The 25,267-nt window shown below is 42.9% G+C and overlaps 2 protein-coding genes across 6 annotated transcripts in view; both read left to right on the forward strand.

The window, feature by feature from the left end:
• The window catches only part of FLNB (filamin B), an 84,658-nt gene extending 66,823 nt beyond the window's left edge, over positions 1-17,835 (forward strand). For 4 of the 5 annotated variants that reach the window (XM_080996638.1, XM_080996639.1, XM_080996640.1 and 1 more), the window contains 15 exons: positions 14-154; positions 2,145-2,273; positions 3,055-3,228; positions 3,699-3,857; positions 4,488-4,691; positions 5,100-5,252; positions 5,956-6,078; positions 8,652-8,918; positions 9,151-9,288; positions 9,381-9,496; positions 11,939-12,071; positions 13,300-13,476; positions 14,763-14,981; positions 15,182-15,385; positions 16,151-17,835. In XM_080996638.1, the coding sequence (XP_080852764.1) occupies positions 14-154; positions 2,145-2,273; positions 3,055-3,228; positions 3,699-3,857; positions 4,488-4,691; positions 5,100-5,252; positions 5,956-6,078; positions 8,652-8,918; positions 9,151-9,288; positions 9,381-9,496; positions 11,939-12,071; positions 13,300-13,476; positions 14,763-14,981; positions 15,182-15,385; positions 16,151-16,338 (2,525 nt within the window). In that variant the 3' untranslated portion in view covers positions 16,339-17,835. Of the gene's footprint in view, positions 1-13; positions 155-2,144; positions 2,274-3,054; positions 3,229-3,698; positions 3,858-4,487; positions 4,692-5,099; positions 5,253-5,955; positions 6,079-7,034; positions 7,465-8,651; positions 8,919-9,150; positions 9,289-9,380; positions 9,497-11,938; positions 12,072-13,299; positions 13,477-14,762; positions 14,982-15,181; positions 15,386-16,150 lie in introns of those variants that run through there. The other variant, XM_080996642.1, reaches the window with a different exon arrangement.
• A 2,123-nt stretch (positions 17,836-19,958) lies between these two features.
• On the forward strand, positions 19,959-24,250 carry LOC308472072 (protein SPMIP1). Its single transcript, XM_080996558.1, has 2 exons — positions 19,959-20,699; positions 22,421-24,250. The coding sequence occupies exons 1-2, from the start codon at positions 20,243-20,245 to the stop codon at positions 22,537-22,539; spliced, it is 576 nt and encodes a 191-aa protein (XP_080852684.1). The 5' UTR covers positions 19,959-20,242; the 3' UTR covers positions 22,540-24,250.
• The last annotated feature ends 1,017 nt before the right edge of the window (positions 24,251-25,267 follow it).

A 25,267-nucleotide genomic window follows, 5' to 3' on the forward strand; every position in this document is an offset into this window, starting at 1 on the left:
CTTGTGTTTTCAGGGGAAGTTCACATGCCCTCGGGGAAGACTGCACCAGCAGATATTGTTGATAACAAGGATGGCACTGTAACCGTCAGCTATGCCCCTGTTGAGGTTGGATTGCATGAAATGCATATCAAATACATGGGCAGTCATATTCCAGGTGAGTGCCAGCTGATCTCAAATCAGCACTACGTTATGTTACAAGAACTCGGCTGTTGTTGATTTGCTGCATTTGCCGTTGTTGAGGGCTTCATTTATTCACACTTTTTCTTCAATTGTGGACACTTCAGTCCTATGAGTTGCCTTGGTCTAGGGTTGTATTGCATGCCTCGTATGGTGAAGGCAGCTGAGTGAAGGCAGGAGGAATTCTTAGTGGGTTTACAGCCTGTGCCAGACTTAAAACAGATTTGGCTTTTGTGGACAGAGTTTTGTGGCCTTACTTTTGCAGTTAGCTTGGAACTTATAATTAACTTATTTTAGTGAGGAGGTACTACAGCTAGAATTGAGAAAAAGTTTTGAAATGCATGTGTAAAATATTAGGTCTCCTTTGCTTAAACTATAATCTGTGGAAAGGATCAAGCTATAAAGAGCTCAGCCCAATTTCCTAGTGAAGTACTTACGTTGCCAGTTTTGACTGCCTGCACCACTTTTGCTGGCTGACTCGCATGCATCGTCTTCATTGAGAAGTTGTAAAAATGAAATCTGAATACAATCCATCTGGCTTCCCCCCCTCCCCCGCCTCCTCTCTTAAGCCAACACTATTAGCTAGCTTAAGGTTTACTACTTGGCAAGAATTTTCAATTAATTTTTATCTGGGAAAATGGACAAATCCCTGGTAGTTCAGCTTTTGCATACATATTCTCCTGGCTTACAGGTAAGAATTCTGCATGGATATTTTTCCTCTTTGGCATGCTGGTGCTTCGGGGGTCATACTTGGTGCCTTTCTGGACCTGTAGTGCCGCTGCTCAAATAATTTTTATTACATCACTTAGAGTTTTGTGACTAAGCAGCTTTCTAAATAAATAAAACAGAAAGAGGTGGATGTCCTGTTCCATACTACCTGTGTGTACAGCTCCCTATCTACTCTTGGAAGTGGCGGTCCAGGTTTCTGCCCATGTCAAAAGGGGCTTTTTGTTCCTTGAACTGGGGCACATCTAGACAAACTGGAGCCGGCTCATAGCTTTTGAGGACAGGGACACGTTCAGCTATTTCAGCTTCGAAGCCTGTGGCAGAGCTAGAAATAGAAGCGCCAGTTAAGTCCCAACCACAAGAACAGTCTGCATAAATCTGGACTTTTTTATTATAAAAAAAATAGCATTGGCTTTTTTAGGTGCTCCGTGATGACTGGTTTAGTGAATCTCTGGCAAACTCAAACTTCACTGGCAGCAACCAGTTGATAAATTTGTAAGGAATAGGATCCTTTACATGGGCATGACTGAGGACCTGCTCTTTTCTTGCTGGTAGAAAGCAACTGCATGGGATGGTTGGAGTTCCTGCTGTGTGGATGTATAAACTGGGAGGTGTAAGGCAAAGTCCTGTGGGAGACTTTGATGGTTGGGTGCTGCATATGTTAATTATTTGCAGTAGTAGGCTTTCTAGAGTGCTCTAGTAGACTTTGGGGCACTGAATAAATGTGCAACCTAAATGGAAACTAGTGAAACATGGAAATCAGAAGAGGATAAAGCTACTGGAACTGAGCATAATGCTTGAAAACTTTCCTAAATGCTCATGATTGACAGTGGATCTTGCATTTAATTTCTTGCAAGGCTCTCCAGCATCAGAGGCATCATGCCTCCATATATGAATGGCTGGACAACTGCAGCACAAGAGAGCAATTGCCCCCATGTCCTCCTGCTTGTGGGTTTCCTAGATAAGCATCTGGTTAGCCACTGTGGCAAATGGATGCTGGAGTAGATAGATCTTGGTCTTATATAGCAGGGGTCTTAATACGTAGCATTCTCTGTCATACGGAAGGGAATATAGGGAAGAACTGAATCAGTTCTGTGTGTGCAAGCTTAAGACGTATTAAATTGCTGAGTAAACACACAAATTTATATTCGTTCTCTTTGGAGAGATGTACAAAAAGATGTTAAAATAATTTAAATATCCTATCTCAAGTGTGTTTATGCATAGTTTTTCAACCTTTGCAGAGAGCCCTCTACAGTTCTATGTGAACTATCCCAACAGTGGAAATGTAACTGCTTATGGACCTGGCCTTGTCTATGGTGTAGCAAACAAGCCAGCAACCTTTACCATAGTCACAGAAGATGCTGGTGAGGGTAAGTGGTCTATTCCATAGTCTCTGAAGAATTTACTTGACATGAATCCTGTCTGATTTTTGGTGGAATATTTAACTTCCATGTAAGCATGCCCCAAAATTTAAATTCCGAGGTGGAGCTATAATCATACTTCATAGAGGTTGAATAGAAATAATTCATCATTTTCTTCATTTCCCCAGTAACTTTAGGGATCCATAAATATACCAGTGCATGGTTCAACATAGCATCACTAACAGATTGTATTTCTGAAGCATTTTGCAGATTACATGATGTGTTACAATTGTCCCATCTAACATTATGGTGACCCTAATGATGGGTTAGGCTGAGAGCTACCCAAAGCCACGAAGTGAGCTTTGTGGCTGAGCTTGGATGTGTACCTGCAAGTCCAAATACGATTCTGGACACTGAACCCTCCTTTAGGAGAAACGTAGGTGTTTCTGTATAAAGCCATAGAGTTGGGACCCAGCGTCTTACTGCCCTTGTAGTCCAACCCCTTGTTTGCAGCAGGAAATTCAGAGCTGATTACAGTCAGTTTGACACAGACTTAATTCCCTTAATTCAAAGTTGCTTGTTTTCACTCCCAATAAAACATTTTTGAAACTTGTATATGACAAATGAGATCTTCAGAGGGCTAGCCATGATGCTCAATCCAAGCAGGGCTCCCCACATCTGGAACTGCAACTTGGTTCTTAATTGAAGTTCACTGATTTTTATTTCAGACCATGTCTTGAAAAATGTAAGTTTGAGAATTCTTTTGGCACTTTTTTCTCCAACGTGACAGGTGGCTTGGACCTAGCAATTGAAGGTCCCTCCAAGGCAGAGATCAGTTGTATTGATAACAAGGATGGCACTTGCACCGTGACTTACTTGCCAACTCTTCCAGGAAACTACAGTATATTAGTCAAATACAATGATAAACACATCCCAGGAAGCCCATTCACTGCCAAAATCACAGGTACGGAGCACTTGAAACAGCTACAATGGGGCTAAAAGCTTTGTGTTTGCAATCCGTTGCATTTAGTATAAATTTATATAAAGAAAAGACTTGCCTTCAACACTCATACTCTGTGTAGACTGCAAACGGAGAACTGACAACTTGTTTTTAACCATGTGATGAAGTCATGTTGTGTTTAGCTGGCTTTTGCCCAGTAATTTAGTATGAATTGCAGAAACAAAAGGTTCCCTGCAATAACTTCTGAGCTGTCAAGTGTTGTCCAGTTACTGTCCACTAGAGTCCTGGTTTCGTGGAGCATAAATTTGCATTTGTAAGCAGCATACATGTCTTCTGATTCTCATCGATGCTTTCTTTGTAAATTTAAGTGGAAAGGCATTTGGATGGTTTGCCCAGAATGTTAAGATCCAGTAATGTTAATATCTAGTAGTGTTTTAATCCAAAGTCCTAATGGGAAATTTTCCTTCTTAAAGATGACAATAGGAAGCAATCTCAAGTTAAACTGGGCTCTGCTGCTGACTTCCTGTTAGACATTAATGAGACTGATCTTAGCCTCTTGACAGCCAGTATTAAAGCCCCATCTGGCCGAGATGAACCTTGTCTTCTGAAAAGGCTACCCAATAACCACATTGGTAAGTCTTAATCATCTTCTAGGGAGGTTGCTGTATTGGTTGTGTGGTGCTGGCAGGGTGGTCTTGGGGAAGCTTGCGAGCCTGGGCTACAATTGGAATCAAATAATACTTTTAATTTGTGGCTAGAGTGGGATTTTGATGCCACAAATAATATTTAATGCCAGCTATCTTCCAGGGACGCGGGTGGCGCTGTGGGTTAAACCACAGAGCCTAGGACTTGCCGATCAGAAGGTCACGGTTCGAATTCCCACGGTGGGGTGAGCCCCCGTTGCTCGGTCCCTGCTCCTGCCAACCTAGCAGTTCAAAAGCACATCAAAGTGCAAGTAGATAAATAGGTACCGCTCCAGCGGGAAGGTAAACTGCTCTGGTTTGCCAGAAGCAGCTTAGTCATGCTGGCCACATGACCTGGAAGCTGTACGCCGGCTCCCCCAGCCAATAAAGTGAGATGAGTGCTGCAACTCCAGAATGGGTCACGACTGGACTTAATGATCAGGGGTCGCTTTACTTTTGCTTTTACCTTTACCTATCTTCCAGTTCTGTATTGTGATTTGACAGTGTGTGTGGAGGGAGGGGGGCCAAAAGATAAAGTGTGGTTACAAATTTGTCTTGCTGCTAACCTCTGTCTGGCAGGTATCTCATTCATTCCACGGGAGGTGGGAGAGCACCTGGTCAGTATTATGAAGAATGGGAGCCATGTCCCCAACAGTCCGGTGTCCATTATGGTGGTCCAGTCTGAGATTGGTGATGCGAGCAGAGCAAGGGTTTCTGGACGTGGCTTGGTCGAAGGACGCACGTTTGAAATGTGTGACTTCATTGTAGATACAAGAGATGCAGGTCAGTACTTGGATTCCTGGGCTGCCAGAGAGTATCTAAGGGATGCCTGTGGGCTGCGGGTTGCCCACCTGTGATGTGGTTGATCCGCTGTTGCCGTTCTCTGACCATCACAGCAACTGAGCAGAACAAAATTGCCTCTGACTTGTAAATTGTGGTTGCCATGATGTAGAACAGGTTTGGATTCTCTGTCAATCTGCTAATTTATATAGGTTGAAACTCACAGGTCTATACTACAAGCAGCTTATCAAGCAAAATCCCATATGTGACCATGAGCTGAAACGGCTGGCTCACTTGTAATGGTTAATATATAATGACTGCAATCCGTAAAGCCGTCCATCAAGATTTAGGCAGTGCTCATTGGAGCTCTTCACAACTGCTTGCACTCATCCCAGCTGCTTTCTTTTCTAGGTTATGGTGGGATATCGCTGGCAGTTGAAGGACCTAGCAAAGTAGATATCCAGACAGAAGATCTAGAGGATGGAACTTGCAGAGTTTCGTACTTTCCAACTGTACCTGGTGTCTACATAGTATCTACTAAGTTTGCTGATGAGCACATCCCAGGTAAGAGAAAAGAAGCCTACGCAAGCGAGCCATTGCTGGTCCACTTCCCCATCAGCGCCAACCTCTTGTAATAAGTGCAGAGTCTATAGGACACTATCTAGGCTTCCCACCAGGGCCTTCATGTACTGAAAATGCCTGAAGAAGCTTGACTGCTAAATTTTGGAAGGCAGGATAATAAACTTCTTGCGCACCTTGAAGATGCTTTTGTTTGAGGGGCTGTCTCCTGCTGCAGTGTAACACTTATCTCTTTGCTACTCAAACTAGAATATTCGTTTGGTACAGGTGACTCTCAACTTACATGGGGGTTGCGTTCTAGGGTGTAGCTTGCAAAGCCAAAATCATGTATAGTCAAAATACATTGGGGTCATAGGTGGGTGGGATTGCCAAAGACTTTTTTTCCCTGGACACCTGCCCCGCCTTTAATTTAAAATTCGTGAAGCATGTAAAGCTGAATGTGTGTAAATAGCAAGTTAACCTGTGTAGGAAGATGGGACTTCCTTGATGGTCATCGCTGATAAGTGTTATGCTTAATGTGCTTAGTTAACAATGCAGCGGTCCAGCCTTCCTCAGTGGGAAAGAATTCTAAGATGGTAGTGGAAATAACTATTAGTAGACGATATGTTACGTTATTGCCTGTGAAAGTCTTGACGCTTCCTGTACTGATAGATGGAACTCAATGTTGTTTTGTCTCTATGAACTACAGGGAGCCCATTCACGGTGAAAATAAGTGGTGAAGGAAGGGTGAAGGAAAGCATTACACGTACTCGGCGGGCTCCTTCTGTGGCCACGGTTGGAAGCTTGTGTGATCTTAACTTAAAAATTCCAGGTAAGTTAGTTCTACTAATACATTTACTGTTTTGGAAACCATAAACCAATAAGTCACTGAATCTTCTGGGCATTCTTTGCAATCAGATTTAAAAATGGAATGTTATCCAAAGAATTCTAGAGATCAGGGAAGGCATTCTTATTTAGATCGGGGCTTTGCATGGTAGGACTCACACACATTTCTTCCTAGGCCCCATGAAGCAGCAGTGGCATTTAAATTTTGCTTTCTAGCACATCACCCATTGACTCAGTTCTAATAGCAAGTGATCTGGTTCACATGTAATGCTAAGCCAAACCTGGACTTAAGGTGAATGCACAGGCTATTCAAAATGATACAATTATTTTTGCCTCTTAGACCTTCCTCCTGCTGCCAGTCTACTTGAGTCTAAGCCACAATTTGACTTAGCACATGGCTGAACCCAGATTTGTTTTATTAACCAAGTTTTTTTCCTGGTTTCACAGTTTATGGTTTGTCTAGAGGAAACAAACCATGAGCTTGAGTTTGGGCTACATGTTAAGCCAAACCATGGCTTAACTCACTGTAGCACAGCAGTACTGGATGAAGAACAATATGCCCAAAAATTCTGTTCTGGGAATTCATTCATTCATGCTATGTGTGAAGTACGGGTGTTAGGATGATCTCAGAAGGTTGTACTTGAGTCACTGTAATGCTTGAGCTACCTTCAGCCGTATTTTTGGAAGGGTAGGAGCGCAGTTGCTGCTATAGAGATCTGTATCATGTGGATCTAACTGGGGGAGACACATAAAATAATTGGCTGGTTAAAGAATAAATGCTATCTTGCTCATAGAATGCACTAATATACAGAATATATTCAGCATGCCGCTTCAGTTTAATACATATTCTGATGTCTGTTTCTGTCTCTTTCTCTGCTGCTCTAATCAATCTTGGTCTTCCTGTCTTCTGTTCCTTTCTTTCCCCCTATTGCCTTCTCATAGTTACATGGTTCCAAATGGCTATATGTCTGGAGAGATTGTCCTGTGTTTCACACCAGTTCATTCCCACTTTCCTGTGTGTTGAGCAGAAGGAAAACTGCCAGACTCAATTGAGAGAACCTTGGTGTCCTAGTTTCACAAAAAACCCAGCCAACATCAGACAACAGTGTTTCCAATCAGTCCTTCTATGGGATCTACAGATGTATTACATACCTGGCTCCTTAGGGGTAGTGGGTACGTTGTAGTACTGAGGTTGTTCTATAACTGCATTACATACTTCAATAAAATCTGCTTTAAGGCACAATGCATGGCAAGTAAGCAGCAAAAGTATTTGTTACGAAGACCTGTAACAAACCCTCAGTCAGTAATGGAGCCTGTGGCCCTCCAGTTATTGTTGAATTCCAATTCCTATCAGTTCTTAGAATGGGTGATGTTCACTGCATTAAATCCAACTCTGTTCCCAAATAAAATTAGTTTCTTCTTTCCTTTCCTTTCCTTTCCTTTCCTTTCCTTTCCTTTCCTTTCCTTTCCTTTCCTTTGAGAGAACTTCAAAGAATCTTAAGCACAACCCCTCCTGGACATATTTGTCTGTAACTTGGTAGATTTGACCTCCTCTGTTGTGGAAGGAGTCTATTATGCCTGCAAATTCCATCCTCTTCTGTCAACAGGAAAAGGTGTTTTTTTTTTACTTCCCAGTAGTTATTGGTGTGGGGGATGAAGTGGACTTAAGTTGGGTGATTCAATTCTTGATTCATTTGACAAGTGCTTCAGAAAGAGGCAGACTGCTTTCTGAATTGTGCACCTGCTGTATACATTGATCAAGTAAACATTCAAAAAGGGGGTGGGTGGGCTCAAATTTAACTCATCCCCCACACTTGAATGCCTGTGACTCAGTGTGAGTGCAGTTGAGGCTCTATCCCAATTCCATATTTTGCAAGAAAAGGGAACGGCTTAATATGCTTAAAGCTTTTGAAATATTCTCTTTTAATTTCATTTCGCTTCAAAAATGGATGGTGGGGGCTCAAAGAGCGATGTATTGATTTCTCATTACCAGCTGCAAGCTCTCTTAACTCTGCTTTCTGCAGTCCATGGAGACACCGTGACTTGCTTGTCAAGGGTGGTGGGTGACAAAATAACTGGATTTGTGAAGTTTCTTGGTTTTTGAGGTGAACTGATAAGTATGTGCTCGTCCCTAATATATATATATCTGACACTCTGCATGCACAGGTGAATGCTTGGTATGCACTCACTTAATCGTTATGTTTTGCTGGTTGCAGTTCTGGGAAGTTGAGTTCCATCAGGTTCCCAGCAAATGTCTGCCAGGTAAAAGTGTTTTGGTGTATGATCTATAGACGAATGTGCACTCAAGGGCCACTTTGCATGTAATGTTTGAGGGCATTTCAAACATCTGAAAGCAGCTGACTTTGGAACTTTCTATAGAACCTCAGTTGTATAGTCAACTAAACTTGGTGACTGGGTTTCCTATGGGGAAGGTTTCAAAACAACTGAAATACTGGGGAGCTCTGCCCTCGTGCACTGGGCATTGTGTGACAGAGTAAGATGTTTAGAAACCGAATCTACCTGCTCCCCATTAATGGTCAGTTCCTTTCTTTTTTTTAGAAATCGACATTGGTGACATGTCAGCTCGGGTCACTAGCCCATCTGGGAGAATGACAGATGCAGAAATAGTAGAGCATGATAAAAACACGTACTGTGTCCGCTTTGTACCACAAGAAATGGGGGTCCATAATGTTGATGTGAAATACAGAGGACAGCATGTGCCAGGCAGTCCATTCCAGTTTACCGTTGGGCCGCTTGGTGAAGGAGGGGCCAATAAGGTCAGAGCTGGCGGTCCAGGTCTTGAAAGAGCAGAGGCAGGCATCCCAGGTAAGACCTTCACTAAATTCCATCTGAATACATGGGCATGGGTCTAAGGCCTTGCAGTGAGAAGGGACTATAGCTGTAATCTTAGAAAAGGGTGCTTACATCTTGTAACACTAGAACACATTTCTGGAGGCCTAGTGACCCTGCCTTGTGTTGCAGAGCCCCTTATCACAAAGGGATTGGAGGGTCACTTGCCTGCTTCTAATTCCTGGGTGGTGATGGTTGTTTTTAACAGCTGAGTTCAGCATCTGGACAAGGGAAGCTGGAGCTGGAGGTCTTTCCATTGCAGTAGAAGGACCAAGTAAGGCAGAAATTGCTTTTGAAGACCATAAAGATGGATCGTGTGGTGTATCATACACTGCTCAAGAGCCTGGTATGGATATCTTAAGTATTAGCAAGTTGAAATGAAGCAAAACACCACAAAAACAATTCCTCCTTGCTTAGCAAAGTTCTTATTTCTTCCAGGTAACTACGAGGTGTCCATCAAATTCAACGATGAGCATATTCCGGAAAGCCCTTACCTGGTTCCTGTGATTGCTCCTTCCGATGATGCTCGTAGGCTCACTGTTATGAGCCTTCAGGTGAGACATAAGGAAGCATCTCCCATAGCCTACCACAAGCTGATACCATCCTTGTGCTCAAGCTCCTTAAAATTATTACTTGCTCACTAGCTACACTTCTTCAGAGGAAATCCCTTGGCACGCATGTAGGCCTTCCAAGTTAGGAAACAGCTTCTGAAAAGGGGTGACTCTTTCCTAGTGCTATTCAGCTAAGGAACAACTGTGGCCTCCATTCTCCCCGCACAGTGGCACTAAGCAGTTCTATAAACCTTGCTGTTAATTTTCTCACAAGGTTTGTCTATGTATGACAGCGTTCAGCAATGAAGCAATACTAAGTAGGGTAAGTTGGCTTGCATGATTGCATGCTGACAAGGCAGTTAGGCTAACATGCAACATTTCTGCTTGGCGTATGCTCCCAGAATGCACATGGTTGAACAAATGAGGCTCTGGGGTGAGCACAGAGCAGTAATTCACACATGTGCAGATGTTGCAAAACCACAAGCTTGTACTTTAAATGATTCTTAAACAGCAGCCAAAGTCAGAGTGGATTCCAGACTTCTAGCTGCTTGAGTTTGTACATAGTCCTGACTTTCTTGTGGTGTGCATCTAGCAACATTTTAAAGTGACTGTCTTTAATCTAAAATAAGAAGCCTGGAAGTTTCAGACTGAGCGTCATCCAGCCCATCATGTATAGATTTGCTGCAGCTTGAAGCAGCAGTATTGGTTAAATTGCACTGCTTTTCAGAACTATGGTTTTATAGACTGACATTTGGTGTAACTTTCTAGCCAGAGCTGAACTTAAAACAAGGAGTTACAAGGACGATAATTAGCTGCTGTGGTACTGATGTTTTTCTTGTGTTTCATTTAAAGACTCTTGACAGAATGTGTGGTGTCAACTGACTTAAACCCTGAAGAGGGAAATAAAACTGATTTTTTTGGGGGGGAGGGAGGAGTAATCTTTTTACAAAAGATGCATTTTGGCACTCCATAAAAAACTTCCTTGGTGTACTTTAGCTGCCTGTTTCAGTTTATTTCTCTCTTGAGGATAAAACTATTAAGTGGAAATTAAGGTAAGCTCTGCACTGAAAGCAAAAGCGCAGCATTCCAGCAACCTTCCCTCCAATGGAACTTCAATTTTCCAGTGGCTGGGGGCGGGAATCACACATGCATAACACCAGGAGACTCTGGTTTTTTGTATGTGTGGTGACCGCTACTGGGGAGCAGGTGTGCACTGATACATGCTTTTGGTTCCACCTTTGCTGGCGTGTTAACAGAAATCTCCAAAACGTTGTATTGGTTGGCATAGGGTGAAACATGCTTTGCTTAATCAGAAAGCTCCAGGCTTAATTCTAGATGCAATATGGAAATTTGTTTTTGGCAGCATGTTAATGAGTTAGCCACACAATTAGGAAAAGAGATTTCAAGTGATTTTGGGAGTATAGCAAAGCAAATTTAGCCCAGACAACCATAAAGATTTGGGCAGCACAAGCATTTTGTTTTAAAGCTAATGCATTTGATGATTTTGGGGCTGGCATCCTACATTTGTAGCAAAATGATGACCTTGCATACTTATAGTCAGACCAGAAAAAAGTGTGTGGGTAGACAAACTTAACCAAGCCCACACTTTGGGAATATATTGTACTGCTGTTCATCATATAATTTTATTTATACCCCGCCCTCCCCGGCCAGAACCGGGCTCAGGGCGGCTAACACCAATAAAATTACAATAAAACATAATGGGGGGAGGGAAACAACAGTTAAGTAAAATATGGGTTAAAATACTATTTAAAATGCAGCCTCATTTTAGTAGTACCCCATAAATCAAAACCATAAGGGGAGGGAAACATAAGGGTCAGACTGAGTCCAAACCAAAGGCCAGACGGAACAGCTCTGTCTTGCAGGCCCTGCGGAAAGATGTTAAGTCCCCCAGGGCCCTAGTCTCTTGTGACAGAGCGTTCCACCAAGTCGGGGCCAGTACTGAAAAGGCCCTGGCCCTAGTTGAGACCAATCTAACCACCTTGCGGCTCAGGAGCTCCAAAGTGTTGTTATTTGTGGACCTTAAAGTCCTCCACGGGGCATACCAGGAGAAAAGATCACATCACTTGGTGGTATCTGGAATCCTCAGAACTAAGAAGTTAAAAATAAAAAATATTCCTAGTTTTAAGACATGAGAATACTCAGTTGAGAAAAGCATAACATATAGCAGGGTTAGGGGTGCTTGTGTCCTTGTCAGACACATTTTTGTAAATAATGAGACTGATAATCTCATCTGATAATTTTTCCACAATCATAACGTCTATGATGCAATAACAGGGCTACCATGTGTCAAATATTGGTTCTGTGTTAGACAAAATATGCAAAGCTGCTGCTATATTTTGGAGGCAGTAAAGGACTGAACTGTTATATATTCCTTGCAAGCCAAATGTCAATATGTATGTGAGGATCTTACTATTGCGTTGTTAGGAGTCTGGGTTGAAGGTTAACCAGCCAGCATCCTTCGCTATAAGGCTTAACGGGGCAAAGGGCAAGATTGACGCTAAAGTGCATAGCCCAATTGGAGCCGTAGAAGAATGTCATGTTTCTGAATTGGAGCAAGGTAAGGATGTGTCGTAAACTTGGTACTCAAAACTGCTTTAAATATGTAAACAGTCAAAATGGTTGTCATAATTAAACAGGAGGTGGCCGTTTCAGTTCATGCCAGTATAGAAACATGTTCAACAGTGATTGGATGCTTATTGTACAAAGGACTGTGCTCCACAAAGGAGTTTAGTACTACTTCCTTGGTGGTAAAAGGAAAAAAGGAAGTACTGAACAAAATACTTCTGCATAACCCATTTTAAGGCTAATTGGCATGTGTGCTTTACCACAACCCCAGTTGTTGTTTGTTTGTGCAGAGAGGAAGTCCTCCTGTGAACAGAGGTGTGCATGAGGTGGCATGTGCTAATAGCTCAGTTGAATGGCTGCATGTGCATCTTTCTGCACAGTAGGGAGATTGCTTCACAACTTTTAGCTAAATTGTGGACCAAGGAAAAGTTATAATCCTACATAGGGCAGGTACTTGTAGACCTTCCTCAACCTCAGCCCTCCAGATGTTTTGAGACTACAATTCCCATCAGCCCTGACCACTGGTCCTGTTAGCTAGGTATCATGGGAGTTGTAGGCCAAAAACATCTGGAGGGCTGAGGCTGAGAAAGCCTGCTGTAGATATTTCAACTCTAGCTACCTGAAATGGCTCCTGTCTTTCCATCCTGCCCTATACATTTTCATTAACTTTCTCCCTTCATCCTTCACTTTTGAAAATACATGGTATACCTGTAGGCTGATTCCAACAGGGTCTCATCTGATGCTGGTGCCAATTTGTTTAAATTGGCCTTACATTTTTGATAGCCATTTCTAGCTACTTTTAACTATGCAGATCTACCGTTCTATTATTCTATGTTTCCCAGACAGTTTTCAGACTAGTCGCTGATTAAAAGGAACAAGCTATACTCAATTGTGCTATAATTATAATATTTGCTGTAGAATAAAGAAATGCAGTTTTCTGCCAGTGCAAGTGGATAACCATTTTGCAGCACGCTGGTGGTTAAAGCAATAAGAACGGATTTTAAAGTGACAGCTCCAACTCCTATGCATGTTCTCCACATGAGGATTGCATTTCAGAGGCTTTGCTTCTCCTTAGGCATGTTTCATGTGCCACCTTCCCATGGCCCAGGCATGTGAGTCATAGAAATCTGGCGCAATAGTTTTAGATGCTGTGTGCCCTTCTTTTTAACATCCAGTTCTCAACCTAAATTTATGATGATTTGCCTGTATATGTATTGCAGATAAATACGCTGTTCGGTTCATCCCGCGTGAAAACGGCATTCATTCTATTGATGTGAAGTTCAATGGTAGCCATGTGGTAGGCAGTCCTTTTAAAGTTAGAGTCGGGGAACCAGGTCAAGCTGATAGCCCAGCTCTTGTCACCGCCTACGGGCCAGGCCTTGAGAGTGGCGTAACAGGTGAGAGGTTTCCTCTTTCTGCGTTAGAATTCTGAAAAATAGGATGGTCTTGACCCAGTGATTGCCTTTGTCTCACTAGCTAACACTCTTCTGTCCAGTGTGCACAGTTGGGCTATACCTTTAATAGGCTCAGCCAATATGTTTCGAAATGGGTGGTGGTCTCGGTTATTTCAGTTAAAACAGGGAAAAGCTAATATGCAAGAAAATGCAGAAATGGATGCTGAACTGATTTGAACAATTCAGTTTAGCAGTTAATCACACCGTCGCATCATTCCTGACCATTGGTCATGTTGGCTGGGGTTGTTGGGAGTTCCACAACATCAGTTGGGGGGGGACACAGGCTCTCCATCTTTGGCCTGTGTAGTTTTCAGTGGGTCACATGGGAGTAGTGCCTGTTTATATCTCCTGAGGCCCTTGAAGGGAGAAATTAACTGAAATTCGATAGATGAGTTCGATGAAATTCGACAGATGAGTACCAGTAACATACCCATTCGCCAGTGTTGATGCTTAACATTTTGGGTTGGGTCCTTGCTATTGATCAAGCCGTAATGGATTCCACACAGCCAAACATTACTTACTGATGGTCTGGCTGCACTTAGGACTCAGCTATACAACTGCAAATAAAACATTTTAAGTGTAACACTAGATGGTAATGGTGACCCTTTTGGAAAATTAAATGTATTTTAAAAAACGCTTTAAAGGAAAGCATTTTCAGAACGTTTTATATGTGTGTAGATTCCACCTTAGAAGAAGCATTCATCAGTCGTTCTGGGTTTTGTTTTGCTTTTTGCTTGTCTTCGCACACTTGCCCAGGCATCCCCAACCTTTGGCCCTCCAAGTGTTTTGGACTACAATTCCCATCATCCCTGACCACTGGTCCTGTTAGCTAGGGATCATGGGAGTTGTAGGCCAAAGCATCTGGAGGGCCGCAGGTTGGGGGTACCTGCACTTGCCTGTGCAGCAGCATGGGAAAGTGTGAAATTTGTGATCGCAAGGCATCAAAGAAAGGACTGCTTTTATTAGGAGGTGGGACAAGTTTTTTCTAAATCTTTTGGAGTATTTGCTTTTTTGATGGATTAGTGGTCGTGACTCACTTTGGGTATTTCTTGAGAAAGTGGTCTTTTTTTATTATTATTTAAAAAAATACACAATTTGCAATGGCAGATTGTTGCGGGATGGGAGGCTGTATCCATGACATATACTTGGCAAACAAGATTGCTGCATGAAAGTGTGAAGTGACAAACAGTCTTGGAACTCATGCTTCCTATTTCTCCTTTGCTTTCCAGGGTTACAATCGGCATTTACTATAGACACCACCAAAGCAGGCCCTGGAACCCTTGCTGTTACAATCGAGGGGCCGTCAAAGGTGAAAATGGATTGTCAAGAAGCTCTGGAGGGCTACCATGTAATGTACACACCTATGGCCCCAGGGAACTACTTAATTGGAATTAAATACGGAGGGCCCAATCACATAGCCGGCAGCCCTTTCAAAGCAAAAGTGACAGGTAAGACTCATGAGCCAGTATTACCTACCTGGTTGTGTTCTCAGCGGGAGGGTGGGTGCAGAGAGATGGACTTTCCCAAGGTGGCACAGTGTCTTTGACTTGACTGGCATCTAGTTGACGGTAGCCATTGAGCTCTTTCACTTAGCAGCAGGGGAACTGCCACACTGTTTAAACTGTGCTCTGGTTATCTTGCTCTGTAGGCCAGCGGCTGGTTAGCCCAGGTGTGTCCAATGAAACATCCTCCATCATGGTGGAATCTGTGACCAGGTCAACAACGGATACCTGCTATAGTGCCATTCCCAGATCGTCATCTGATGCAAGCAGAGTTATCTCCACGGGAGCAGGGCTCTCTAGAGCTTTCGTGGGCCAGAAAAACACATTTTCTGTCGACTGCAGCAAAGCTGGTAACTTCCTTTTTTAAAAAATTAATAAATGTGGGTTTCTATTACTGGTCCAGTGACCAAAGACCTGAGCTTCTCCACCTTCTAAGTGTCCACTAAATCTTTAGTGCCGCTTTCACCCCAGAGAAAAGTATTCAGTTGCCATTGGCAGTGGAATGTTGGATCTCCCACCGCTTTACAAAGCATTTAAGAGCATCTAAAGCAGGCTTTCCCAAACTTGAGTCTCCCGTCTGTTTTTGGACTACAACTCCCATCTTCCCTAGCTAGCAGGTCAGGGATGGTGGGATTTGTAGTCCAAAAACAGCTGGAGAGGCAAGTTTGGGAAAGCCTGATCTAAAGATGAACTGCTAAGAAAAGAACTAGAATTCTTTGTCTTGCACAGGAGTCAGCAAGGTTTACTTGATAAATTTTGCCCAGTGCTTTTTCTCTGCAGAAATACCTTGCCCTGCAAATAGCATTATCGTCCATGAGCAGCATGCTGTTAAAGACTACTGACCGTAATGGCTGTGTTCCACTGTGGGAGGCAGTATGTCTCTGGACCCAAGTATGGGACTCTCAAATGGGGACAGTGCTGTGAATTCAGATTCTGCATCCCAACTTCCCATAGGCACCTGTTTGGAGAAAAACAGGGCGCTGGGTTAAGTGAACCTTTGGCCTGATCTAGCAAGGCTCTTAACTTTGAGTCTGATTGGTCAAAATATTTAGGAAAACTGGATTGGAGCCGCTTGAATTTGGGGTGTGGTAGTAACGCTCTTCATTCTGCCTTAGGTTCAAATATGTTGTTAGTTGGTGTCCATGGACCTACAACTCCTTGTGAAGAAGTATCTGTGAAACACCTTGGGAACCAACAGTACGGTGTAAAGTACGTCGTCAAGGAGAAGGGTGACTATATTCTAGCTGTGAAGTGGGGTGAAGAACACATTCCTGGAAGCCCCTTCCACGTTACAGTTCCCTAAGTTCGTATTGTTTCAAAACATTCAGCTCTGTTCAAGTGAAATCCGAACAATTCAATACTGTGAGCATTCCTGTGAGAAATAGAGTATACCTTCATGTATACAGAACACATTTTTTAATGCACCCCCAACTTAAATTCTGCAACTTTTTAAAAGTGTTCTATTTGTCTTAAGCATCCCTCCTATACAAATGTAAACCAATGTACCTTTCGGATCGATATGCAATCATGTAACAAGGTCACTATCCTTTTTGTGGATTTTAGAATTTACAGGTTAAACTGGAATTTGTGTTTGATAATTGGGTAGCTTAAACTACTGACTTTTGATGGACATTTTTTAGACTGGAAACTTTTTAAATTTAGCTGTAGAAAATCACTTTGGCTATTGCCAGTTAAAGTTCTTCTGTAAAGAAAATGAGGTAAAACTGGTACTTACTGTGCCTTTTGTATACTTGATTTTTTTTTTAAAAAAACACGTAACATTGAAAACTCTCAAGCGTTACAGCTAAACACTAAAACACCATAACAGAAAGCTTGGCTGTTTACATTAGCAGAGAATGAAAACTGCAAGGGGTATCAAACTATTCCTGGAAGTCTTTGCCTCTTTTGCTGTGTACAGTTACGATGCTAGCTTACTTTAACCATGATTGTTGTGATTGACAGGATGCCAAATTAGCTGATATTCTGCCACAGGTGCGTTTTGCTGGGTGCTTGGTCGATTGTGTGACACACAGTAGGTGCAACACGTAGGAACTCAGTTTCTCCTAAGATTTACCTGCTTGTTTCTGCACTCAGTGTAAAATTCATGCTTGTGCAGCTCACACCTTGGCTATGTTAGAAAGACGTTTATCTCCAGCACACGAGGCTCTTAGTTGAGTAACAAAAAGTAGCTTCTGACTTGCTCATCGTGTCCCTGATCATGATGATGTGAAAACTAGCCTAGTCAGTCAGACAATATTAAGTGTACCTCTGAATGTTTCTGCTAATGGTGCGAGTTTATTGAGCCTGTTCATGCACAAAGTGTTTATCCCCTTCATTGTTTTGGGATAAGGGAATGACCACATGGCCATTCCAGATTTCAAAAGACATTCCAGGTATGCAACTAATGGTTACTACAAAACTCCTGTGGCTTTTAGCAGATTTTCTCTTTCTCAAAGAGCTTTAAATGTGCCTAATGGAAGAAGAGACTTGATGGAAATTTGTTCCCTCTGTTTAGAGAAAGATTTCTACTTGGTCAGCTTTATTTTTGTAGTAGTATATCAGTGCACTAAGTCCGAGCACAGCTTCTTGAAGGAGGAGCTAGAGTAACAAGACATCCTTTTTTTTCTTTTCTCTTTTTACTGTGCTGTGTGCCTTAATGTGAAATGCTCACTACATTGTAAACTATAAGGAAAAGCAGAATAAACTGGAATAATTGCAAGATTGTAATATTGTATCCCATAACTTATTAAAAACCATGAATGTTGGCTTCATGAAATAAAATGTGCATGTTAAAAACAAACTCAGGTGGGCTTCTAAGTATTTTTTTGGTTTTGCCATGACTCATGTCTGTCTAAATGGACTAACTTGTATTGTACCTGCATCAAATGTCATTCCTGCTGGTGGTCGAAATAGCATAAGGCAACAAAGTGCCTTACAGTAGTACGGAGATCTTGAACATGGACCATAATTGGCAATGGTAAAAGCAGATGTGGTCTTTAGTTCATCATGCTTGATTTTAAACACACAGGCACCCTAGCTCTTAAGACTGTCTCTGTGGCTGAGTTAGGTATGCTCTGTCTTTTCCACAGATTTTTACACTAAATATTCTAGGTCTTGTGCTGTGAAAACAAGCTAGCCCTTGGTTCAAATATTTAGCTCTTAAGCCTCCTACTTGTTGGCATGGCTCTGCCGAAGTCTACCCCTAATCCCTAAAATCATTTGGTTCTTGCCATGCCATTGAAAGGCACTCTAGAGATCTCAATTTTGGGGAGGGGGTGTAGTTCAGTGGTAGAGTATACACTTTGCATTCAGAGGAACCCAGGTTAAACTCCTGGCTTCTCCAGATAAAGACCAGGTAGCAAATTATGTAAAATGTTTCTTTTTTCAGAGCTGCTGTCAGTTGACCATAGCCAGCTTTCCCAATGCCTTCCTGTTTTTTTGGACTACCAACTCATATGCGCCCCGGTTATCATGGCCAATGGTTGGGATGGTGGAAGCTGGTAATACAAAACATTGGGAGGGCACCAGGTTGAAAAAGTCTGAGCTGTGTTGACATGGAAGCAGCTCATCAGCATTTTATTGAGGAGTTTTTCCAACCTGCTCTGGAAATGCCAGGAATGGAACCCAAGATTTCTGCTTGCATAGAATGCACCCTTCTTCTGAGCTATGGGTGATGGGGACAGTGTATGTGGAATTTATCAGTCTTTGTAACTAGTGCTATCATCGAACCAGAAGTAATGATTGCTGTTTTCGTTTTGTTTGCAATGTTCTTTTTTCGGTGCTAATATTCTTCCACTGTGGCCCTAGCTTAAAAGGGCTGTGCCGTGTTTTCTAATAGATGTCAGATTCTCACATCTGTGGGCAGTTAATAGCTAGAGCTACATACAAAAGCTTTCACTGTTTTCCATGCCACTCCTAGGCACACACCACAGTTTCAAAGTTCAGTGTTATGAATTTGTTCAGAATATTCTCTCTCCTCTTTATATTAGTTTACTCACTATGTACTCTTTGAAACTTGGGTGGAGGCCTGGCATTTGAATCTTATAATTTATGGCTTAACTCCAGAGGTCTATGGGTGTGGTAGTTCTTGCATTGCGATGAAAGCATTAGAGGAGGAAACCAAATGGCTGGCATGGAGTTCATCTCTATACAGCTGCCTTACCCATCTCTCGGCTACAAATGCTTTTGATTCTGTTATTTTAAGATGCTTTGCTTTTAAAGGGCAACTGCTCAAATTAAGACCATGGGACAAGAAAGATAGAGGGAGTACCTCTGCATGCATTTTAATTTCCTCTCTGTAGCTGTGTGCTATATACATTTCTCTGAAAAAGATTTATCCCCCTACTGTGCTACCTTTTAGCTATCACTATGACTACTGCATTGTAAGGCAGGGGGCTTTTAAGAAGGTGTTTGAATTCTTTGTGTAACACACAGAGAGCCAGTCAAAACTTGCCTGCTTTGGGGCTGTATTACGTACCCAAACCCCAGGGTGGGTTTTGAGCAAGGGCACACAGCCAGTTTTGTGGTTTCAGAGAGAGAAATCACAGGCACCACATGGAATGGTAGCCAATCTAACTTTTTGTGGCTTCCGCTGAGTTTGGCTTTGATTTTCTTTGGGTTGAGTCCAATGCAACTTAAAATCGGGGAAATGAAGATTGGCAAATCCCCTGCTTGCTTGTGCACAACTTGCATTAAAGATGGACTGCTAACGTCCAACCAAGTGTTTTTGTTAAATCACTATTTGTGTGCGTGCTTGCGTGCGTGTGTGCACACTTGTGTTTGTCTAAGGTGTAAATATTCTCTAGTCAGCACAAGTGGGAAGGGTGAGGAGGGCAAGGTTATTCTTTATTTTCAGTTTGATTTACGAGCTCTGCAGTTACAAAGCCCCAACTAGGTTGTAAGGTAACTAATTCCACCTGTCAGGCAATTGTAGCTGCAAAGAAGCCCACCTAAGGTTTGCAACATTTCACCAAAAACAAACCCTTCCAACGCAGCTTTATGCCTTATAGTCACCTAGCTGCAGGAGGTGTGTGTGTCAGAGAGAGAGAGAGAGAGAGCGCACACACACAGGCCTTGTTCAGAGGCTGTAATTTGAGAATAGCTTCACTGGCCCTTTTGTGTATGTTTCCTTGGACACCAGAGGCAGGAAGTAACATTTGCCGAGCACACGGTGGTCGCCACACAGACTCTGCCATCTCTCTGGGGCCATGAGGGGTCTGCTGACCACGCGGGAGCAAGATGGCTGGAGGGAGCTTATTAACAAGGAGGCCTCCTGCAGGGTCAGCTGGAAGGCAAAATACGGGCACAAATACCCCAGGCGGGTGACTGACTATGGGGTGGCCAAGAGGAAGTGTTTCTTGCCTGCCATCTGCCCTCCTGAGAAGAGCGCAAGCTCCCTCCGGTGTCAAGAAGTAACTGTGCAGAAAGAGGACAGGTGGCAGCTGTCAGGGAAGGAGGAGAAGCAGCAGGAGGAAGGCCCAAGCCTTCAGGAGCCTCTTCCCGAGATGAGGGTTCCCACACCACAGACAACTCAGCTGCTATACCAGGGCTTCTCCCATGAAGGCAAAGGGAGGCACCACTACCTCAAGCAGAGGAAGATGAAGAGCCCTGAGGAGAAATTCTGCTACCCAGTGCTGTCGTCGTGGGAATACGGCTGGCGCTTAGGTAAGAGTAATGAACCAGTAATGGCTATTGCATGGATTCCAGAGCATGAGAGGCATGCAGTAGGCTTAAGAGAATGCTTCACCAGTGACAAGAAATATTTCAAGTTGCTTCTGCCTACTTGCTTCCCCTACTTTGTCTTTGTGAGGGAAAATTATTAGGGTGGAATGCAGTGCAGCGCTGTCTGTTGCCCATATGTAATCTCCCCTGCCATGACATGCTTAAATTTGTTGTAGGACTTCCCCTGATCTCTAGCAGATTTGGGAAGGCACAGGGCACTAACAGGATGTGTCCCTGACAGCTGTCTGTCTTTCCTTATGCACATATGCCGGCTCCTGAACAGTTTTAAGTATGGTGGCCCACTTACACATTGGCAAAAACCTGAGGAAATGTATCTCCACAAAAGAGGCCAGAAATGAGTGCAGTATTTTGCATAAGGTAATTTATATGTTTGCAAATTTGAAAATAATTAGTATAGGTCAAATGGGAAGACTGTGACCAGGTGGCCTGTGTGCCTGCAGTCCAGGTATCAATTGTAGATTGACAACTCCAGTGATGTCTGTCTCCTTTGGAGCAGACTGTTCTTCAGTAGAGGACTGTCCTTTCTAAAGTAGGCCGCATGGTCACCCTCCCTTTTAAGCTTTGTTCAGAAACGCATTTTTGAGGTGCAGGAGCTAAATTGTACCTTCCGCTTACTCTAGTTGCCCTATGCCTGCCTTTCTATCTGTTACCACTTAGCAGCCTTCCTGTTTCATTCTGCATAAGCCCCCAGCAAACCACTGAATTGCCAGCTAAGCATTATTCCGTGAGTCACGGTGACAGAAGCCAATCTAGTTCTGTATGCCAGAGTCTGAATAATGTTGCATTTGCTTACATGGTGACTTTGCTCTGAGTGTAAGTGTTAAGAAGAAATACAAAACAGTAAGAACTAAATAAAGTGAATCACAAGCTGGTGGTGTTTGCCTGGGATGACGCCACCTTTACAGGCCCCACTTCAGAGTCCAGATCCCCATGCAGTCATGAACCTTTGGTCAGGCACCATCTCTCAGCCTAAGCTGCCTCATAGGATGGTTGTGAGGATAAAATGGAAGGAGGGGGAAAGCCACATTTAAGCTCCTTGGAGGAAATGTCTGCCTGCCTCCCCCCTGAATGGTAGAAATTGAAGCTTTTAAGATAAAATGATGGGCAAGGGTGCACCTGCTGAATTTCTGTATAGTCTGTTGCTATTATAGACAGAGAAAAAGTTTGCCATCATCTAAGCCAGGCATAGGCAAACTCTGCTCTCCAGATGTTTTGGGACTACAACTCCCATCATCCCTAGCTAACAGGACCAGTGGTCAGGGATGATGGGAGTTGTAGTCCCAAAACATCTGGCGGGTCGAGTTTGCTTATGCCTGATCTAAGCATTTATATATTTTATTAATAGTGGAACTAAGCTGCTGTTTTGTGCATTATTGTTTTATGGAGCAGAGTTTTGTTCAGTGGGAGCTATAAAGCATTGCAGCTCTTCAGATTTGTATGGCAGTCAGTTAAATGCCTGGTGATGATTTCACCAAATCCAGGAAATGGATGACAGGTTTATACTGCTCCTTGCTTATCAGTTTACAAATTGTGACTGTTCTGTAAGGGAATCTGAAAATCACATCATGTGGCAGCTGGCATTCTGCTTTAGGTTATCTTAGGCATGCAATTTTTAATGCTCAATTACACATTTATTTTTCCAGGAGACGTGGTTAAGGACATGAGGACACCAATTCATGGCAAATCCCGAATTGTAAAGGATACTTTCTACTTCAAAAACGGAATCTTCTATCATCCATCAAAAACTGACAAGCTGTCATGAATATTGTTGCTAACTGACATGTGGAAATGTTTGTGCAATGTTGCCTAGCATGGGTATTTGTTGTGGTATTGGATCAGACAACCCTCTATAATTACTTCCCTCCATAATTACTCCATCAGATTTAGAACTTGCTTCTAGCCTTCCTCTCCCTTTAGCATGTAGCTCTGCTTCTTGTGTGATTGATGCACAGCACCTATCATTCTGGCAGAGTAACATACTGGGTTCTTTGTCAAGGATGTGTATATAACCTTGCATACATTTGGGACCAGAGTCTGATTTAGAGCCAATTAATTCATATGGCTGTTGTGATGTTTCTTGTGATAGTTTCCTTTTGTGGTGACACCTTGAAAGAAGACCTGCCGTAGGCTGATTTTTTTAAAAAGCACCTATCACAGTTTATACTAAGATGAAGTTAGAGAACTGCTTTGAAATTCAAAAAGGGTGCAGGTCTGTAACAAAAACTTTTGTGACAAAGTATTCCCAGTTCTCCAGGTATTGGATCTATGAAAGACCTTTGACTGAGGCCTTGGAGGGCAACTGGCAGTCAGAGTAAACAGTATAGGAGTAGATGGACCAAGTCTGCTCCATTAGTGATTGGGTACATTATCGTATTCTTCCCTGGAGGTTGTGTGAGCTGTTGTATTGGTTCTTAGTCATGGGGTGGAGTACCACAATGACTTTACTATTTTCACTCATGGGAGCGAACCCATCATTCACTTGTATAATAAAGGTAGACTATGAGGAATTTATAGCCGCAATTATGTGTATGTCAGACATGGGTATGCTGATCAGCTGGTCAGTCATGGAGACAACGAACTAATGGTGAGCAAAAATTCACAGGACACAGCCCTCGGAGACTGGTAGCTCTGTGGTTTTTGCTATTTTTCCTAGAGCTCTTCAGGCATGGATGTGACTGACTTGTGAGAGTACCCTGGTTTCTTTAAAAGATCGTGTGAGAAAGCCATGCTTTGCTGTGTGTCATATGCACAGCAAAGCTCAGATTGAGCAGGAAATTGATCCATGAGCCAAGGTTGCTGCCTGCAGGGGACAGAGGCCCTCCAAGTGAGGTGAACCTGGGGCTACCAGAATTCCCTTGTTTTTCTAAGGGTTATTTTCAGATATGTGATTCCCCACTCCATAGAATAGTCATGACCGCCTCAGAATGCCCCTTGTTTTGGAAGCTTTTTGCTGACAGGCCTCCATTGCTCCCAACTGCTGCGTTACAGCCAGGAGAGTGAACAAAAGCTCTGTTGTTACTCGCAGCTCGAACAAGCCTGGCTGAAAAACATGAGATTTAAAATTAAAATGGGGGTTTGTGTGGGTGCTCATGCTCATTTTAAGGGTGCATAAGGCAGGCATGCTTTTCAAGGTTGTCTCCACAGCTGTGACATACAAGTATTTTATATGAAAATTGAGATACCCGAAAAATTGAAGGTGCTCCCTGGAGCCAAGACAAACTGTGCTGCTGCAACTCACAGCTTGTGTTACCCTCATTCTGTATACACTCATACAATGGACTTTGTAACTTCAGCTACTCTCCTGATTTGATCCGGAACCAGGGTGGTGATAATTTTTCTTTCTTTCTTGGCTTTGTTTGCTTGAGAAGTCGAAGAGATCCAGTGACTCACTGCTCCACAGAGACCACTTGACTAGAACAAAATAGCATAAAACAAGAGAGCTGAAAAATAAATTTAGTGAATGGAACCATAAATTTATGTGTGCTAATGTATCTAAAAGGTGGCTCTTTTTCAAGTATATGTGAATAATTTCATAGTGTCTTATGTCTCACTTGACTGAAATTTGATAGTAACATGAAATATACTTTCAGTGTTGTGATTTACTACAGGAATGTTGTCTAATGGGCCAGCAGGGAATAAGGGATGAAAATTTCAGTCCGTGTGTGATATATATTGCTGATATTTTATCTGCTCTCAGTAAAGCCACAACTTAGTCCTGCGATTCAGCTTATGCCGATCCATGGACTGAATAAGAGGCTGCGTCTAGACCAGGCACCTCCAAACTCGGCCCTCCAGCTGTTTTGGGACTACAACTCCCATCATCCCTAGCTAACAGGACCTGGTCCTGTTAGCTAGGGATGATGGGAATTGTAGTCCCAAAACAGCTGGAGGGCTGAGTTTGGGGATGCCTGGTCTAGACCAATACTTACCCCATTTCATTTTGGTTTTAGGCTTCACCATCTCTTTGCATTTCTCTGGACAGGGCTCAGGACAGATAGCAGTATGATAATTATTCTACACCCTCCCTGACTAGCAAATATCTTTAATTTAATAAAAACATCTTCTGGATATATGGATGTAGGAAGCTGCCTGAATTCAGATCACTGGTCCATCTAGCTGAGTATTCTCTGCACTGGCTGGCAGCAGCTCTCCAGGGTTTCAGATACTACTTTTTTCTAGCTGTACCTGGAGTTGTCAGAGATTGAACATGGGAATTTCTGCATTCAAAGCAGAAGTTCTACCACTGAGCTATGGCCCTTTCTCATGCTTGGCCATTGGAAATCTCTTCCCCTAAAGACTCGCTTCCTCTAAAGACCCCTAAAGTTAAGGAAAAGCCACAGGGAGCCCCTCTTTCCATGCAAAGCCAGTGAACTTAAGAGAACACATCAATTTCTGGGAATGCAAGTGTAGGATTTTATTTCCCCAAGCAATTTCTATATGTGCATACACATGAAGGATGAATGAATGATTCACAGGAAGATCCACAGCCA

The sequence above is a fragment of the Podarcis pityusensis genome, assembly GCF_964106645.2.
Source record: "Podarcis pityusensis genome assembly, chromosome: 2".
Lineage (NCBI taxonomy): Eukaryota > Metazoa > Chordata > Lepidosauria > Squamata > Lacertidae > Podarcis > Podarcis pityusensis.